The sequence below is a fragment of the Sinocyclocheilus grahami genome, unplaced genomic scaffold (genome assembly GCF_001515645.1).
Source record: "Sinocyclocheilus grahami isolate Dianchi unplaced genomic scaffold, SAMN03320097.WGS_v1.1 scaffold2550.1, whole genome shotgun sequence".
Lineage (NCBI taxonomy): Eukaryota > Metazoa > Chordata > Actinopteri > Cypriniformes > Cyprinidae > Sinocyclocheilus > Sinocyclocheilus grahami.
The window spans coordinates 44,536-49,329 of NW_015507729.1; the positions used below are offsets into that span (position 1 = coordinate 44,536).

The window sequence follows — 4,794 nt, forward strand, 5'->3', positions numbered from 1 at the left end:
TGTCAACCGATTAATCGCATCCAAAATAAGTTTTTGTTTACATAATGTGTGTACTGTGTATATTTATGTATATATAAATTCACACATGCATTTATATATTTCAGAAAAATAAGTTATGTTTATATTAAATATATTTATATATAATATAAATTATATGAATATAAATATATACATGTAAATATTTTGAAAATGTGTGTGTGTGTGTTTATACATAATAAATATACACAGACATCACACACACACATATATTATGTAAACAAAAACTTTTATTTTGGATGCGATTAATCGCTTGACACTACTTTATATCTTTAATAGGAATTAATATATATTTGATTCATTCCGTGACCATTCATGCAATAATTCATGCAGTGACCATTTTGGTTGTTTAATGCAATAATATTTTAAATTGTTCAAACAGATAAATCATAGGCTTGGATATTCTCGATAGTACGTATCAAAATTGGGAAGATCGTGATTTTGTGTGATAAAATCAAATGATATTTTGCGAAGATCGCCCACCTCTAATCCAGCTTATTTTTGTAAAACTCAAGATTTGCTTTGTTTTTAGAAGCCTTCTCTCTGCATTATTCCCAGCTGTTCCCCGTCTGTAAAATTCTCACTGCTGACATTTAAAACCATTCCCTCTTGAGTCAATCTTCACGTGGTTTCTTTAAGGTTTGCTTCTTGCTTGAAACGTTTTCTGCACTGTTGGCAGGCGTGTGAATTATCGGTTTTCTCCAGTGTGAGTTTTCATGCGGACGCTAAGGTTTCCATGTTGATCAATACACTTTCCACAGTGAGAGCTTGTGAATGGATTCTCTCCAGTGTGAACTCATGTGCCGGTTACAAACTCCTTTTTGAGCGAAACTCTTGCCACACTGAGAGCATGTGTAAGGCTTTTCTCCAGTGTGAATTCTGATGTGGACTGTGAGGTTTCCATTTTGCTCAAAGCTCTTTCCACACTGAGGACATGTGTAAGGTTTCTCTCCGGTGTGAAGTCTCATGTGGATTTTAAGGTTTCCAGGTTGAGTGAAACGCTCTCCACACTGTTGGCATGCGAATGGTTTTTCTCCGGTGTGAACTCTCATGTGCCTGTTAAGGCATACTTTTTGAATGAAACTCGATCCACACTGTTTGCAGGTGAAAGGTCTCTCTCCAGTGTGTACTCTCAGGTGGTAAGTAAGGTTTTGCTGTATACTGAACCTCTTTCCACACTGAAGGCACGTGAAAGGCTTCTCTCCAGTGTGAATCATCATGTGCCTTTTAAGGCTTCCTTTAAATCGGAAACCCTTTCCACACTCAACGCAAGTGAAATTACTTGTATTTACTGTCTTTTGAGCTTCTTCTGGTGTGGAAGTCTTTTCAGACTGTGAGCAGCAAAGAGATTTTTCTCCAGTTCTGAAATCGTGATCGTTCTCTTCAGTTTCATTCAGTACTTTCTTGTCTTCGTTCAGTGCCATTAGGTCTACGGTGAAAAAACAGTAGAAGTTAACCCCAGTATAAATGCACAAAACAATAGACATCAAAACATACAAATGTACAGTGGGGAAAATATTTATTTGATCCCCTGCTGATTTTGTAAGTTTGCCCACTTGCAACGAAATTAAGGGTTTGTAATTTTTATGGTAGGTTTATTTTAACGTATAGAGACAGAATACCAACCAAAAAGTCCACGCGCTAAACAACAAAAATCCACTTTTTCAGCAATGACTCATTTGAAAGCCACTTGCATTCATAAGATCAACGTAATCGTGTGTGATTATTTATAACACTGTAAAAACTAGTAGGGCTGCACGGTATATCGTTTCAGCATCGATAATCGCGATGTGCGCATCCGCGATAGTCACATAGCAGGATGTGCGGTGTTTAGTATACTGATCGTTATATTTATACTGATCGTTTTCTTTGCTCACACACACAGACGTGTCGCGCCGCAACAGCTGAAGTCTGTCTACACTGGACGTGACAAAATGACCTTTGCAGATCATTTGAACCGTGTGTCAATACGTCATAAATAGAACAAGTCATCAGTTTACAGTCGTGGATTTGTCGTGTTGCGTCGCGCCGCATCCAGTGTAGACAGCATCACTGATTATAATGGGTTCTGTAGTACTTTGTGGTCCGTTGTAGACATGGTGAGAGCCACGCAGATGCACGTGAACACTAAATTCCATTCTCGTCCGTATCTATTTGTGTCCGAAATGACACATACGTGCAAAATTATGTCAAAATGCAAGTCTCTGCAAGTATCCTTGTTGCTTAGGGAAAGGTAAACAATTGAGAAAGAAAATTGATGTGTATATTGGTTCACAGCAGTTTAATGTTCCTGTTGCTTTATGTGTCATGAATGTTAATCAAACAACAAACCACAGAGAAAAATCACTTTTGTAACTTTAACCCAGATTTATACAGTGAAGACTATGCGGTGTTATTTTACATTTGATTATTCAATTTCTGTACCAGAATACTGTTAGACTTAGGCTTACCTGAAAAATATAAAGCACTGTTTAATTAATTTGTATCTTTGTTCGATTATATTTATCTATGCTTGTAATTTGTTTAATTTCTATGCTGATTTACTCACCTACAAAATCACCCTAATCATTAAAAACATTTTTTTCCCCAAATAGAGCTATTCGAGTCATCTGGTGATTTTTTGGATAAAAGCGTCTGCTAAATGCATAAATTATAAAATTATTATTATTATCTTGCTATCATCAAAGGCATCAGCCACAGGTGATATCTGTCTATTGTTGACTCTATCGTCACAACACTCAGCTGTTTTCTATACACACATTTAAGTATTTTTTATATTTTAAATCGGGCTGACAAGTGATTAAATTAAAAAAAAAATCTAGTTAATTACATAATGTGCACATTTAATAGCTTTAGAAAGAAAATTTTACTTCAACATACAAAAATACAAATAAATAGTGAAATATTAAATTATTTTTTAAAAAGAAACGATACTCTAAATATAAAACAAAAAGCGCCAATAGGTGGTGGCAAATCCCTGTCTTAATAAGTGAGTCTTTTAGTCATTCATTCAATCGATTCGTTCAAACGGCTGATTCATTCAGAAACGAAGCAAGTGCATAGTGCGTCATTTGGGACGCAACTAGTGACTAAACAAGAGATAAAATTTGTTTTGGGTAGGCTATATCTAACAGGTAATCTTTGGTCTCATGAATCTATTATTTGTTCCAGGTCATATCTTTTTGACTGAGCACAAAGTTATGTTTCATATTTATATATTTATTTAACTTAATCGTAGTACAGTGCTGACTTTGTAGCATACATTTGACTGAATTGTTTGCTTTTGTCTATTTCCTATTACACAAGTCTCTTATATTTTATAGCCTACTTACAATGGCTATTATTGTTCATTAAAAGTATTTAACAATAGTGTTTTGCTATTTTATTTTATTATGCATACAGTGAAGATAATCGGCGTATAGGCTATGTGGACATATTGCCTGTTTTATATTTTTAAATGAAAACGAAAAGAGGCAGTGGTGTTTACAGTGAAGATAACCAGAGTAGTCAAGGCCAGCGGACTGACGTTATCAAGTACTCTGCTGTTCCATTTGCAGGATTACCGGTCTTGCGTCCTCCCGTCCTCAGGAGTTCACACTCCCGAGTCGAACTTGCTAAGTCTGAACTACCGAGGACGCAAGCCCGAACTTTGCGTAAGGATAAGGCATCCTCCCGGAACTGCTTCAGCATGCAGTAGCCAAATGCAAAGGTGATCACTCACATTTCAACGTTTGCGTTATGCAAAATAAATCTTTTTGTTATGAAGTGATAGATATTAATGGTTTGAGTGTGCGTGAGGCTACTTCTGTATTAGTGGCCTGTTTGTCTGGTCATAGGCGACCCGCTCCATGTCAAATAAAAACTGCTTTAAAGGCGGGGTAAGCGATTTTTCAAAAACACTATAGAAAACTGATTCGGGTCGAATAACAAAACAAACTTGTAGCCAATCAGCAGTAAGGGGCGTGTCTACTTGTGATGTGGAGGAGAGAGCGTTCAGTGCACAGGACGGACATTAGCGAGTTGAGCGACAGAAAGATAGAGATGGCGGATAAAAAACAAAAGAGGAAAAGGTCTGCGGAACAAAAGAAGGCTTAGGGGAAGAAGTGTAAATATCGGACCAGCTTTCCAGCGCTGGAGAGAACTCAAGGAGCGGAGGCCTGCGATCGGACGCCGAGGTTGTTTTGTTTCTTCTCGATAGGCGAGTAACACCGTGTCTGCGCCGCAACAGCTAAAGTCTGTCTAGTACACTGGACGCAACAAAGCGACCAATGAAAATTATTTGAAATTTGTGTCAATACGTCATGAATAGAATTCAGCAGCAGTTTTGCTTTGTTTCACAGAACTAATCGTTGCCTGGGTTGTGTACGTATGTGTGGGGCGGAGCTATCAAAATAGGGGCGTGTTTGTTTTGGTGATTTCAAATGTCAACATTGGCTATCAGAAATCACTTACCCCACCTTTAATTACGAAACTCTTCAAGAGATATCACTCATTTCTGTAGAGATGGACATTTCAGTATAGATCAAATGAGAAGAGTTCAGCTTTGAGAAAGAAAACCAACCTGTTTGTTCCTCAGTATCTTCTTGTTTGACTCTGAATGCTTCTTCAATCTTCACGTCTTCACTCTCCTCTTTAATAAACGCCATCTTTATAACAGTGAGTATCAACAGGAGTTTTCTGTGTTTGGACACTTTGTCCTGTTCAAGATGAGAATAATTAACAGAAAGAAATATAAACCCAAACTAAATCTCTGGGTGC

At 37.2% G+C, this 4,794-nt stretch overlaps 1 protein-coding gene across 1 annotated transcript; it reads right to left on the minus strand.

Moving 5' to 3' along the window:
* Positions 1 to 381: 381 nt before the first annotated feature.
* On the minus strand, positions 382 to 4,626 carry LOC107575287 (gastrula zinc finger protein XlCGF7.1-like). The gene is made up of 2 exons (XM_016261692.1): positions 4,598 to 4,626; positions 382 to 1,465 (listed from the first exon to the last, which is right to left on the minus strand). The coding sequence occupies exon 2, from the start codon at positions 1,458 to 1,460 to the stop codon at positions 780 to 782; it is 681 nt and encodes a 226-aa protein (XP_016117178.1). The 5' UTR covers positions 1,461 to 1,465; positions 4,598 to 4,626; the 3' UTR covers positions 382 to 779.
* Positions 4,627 to 4,794: the final 168 nt, after the last annotated feature.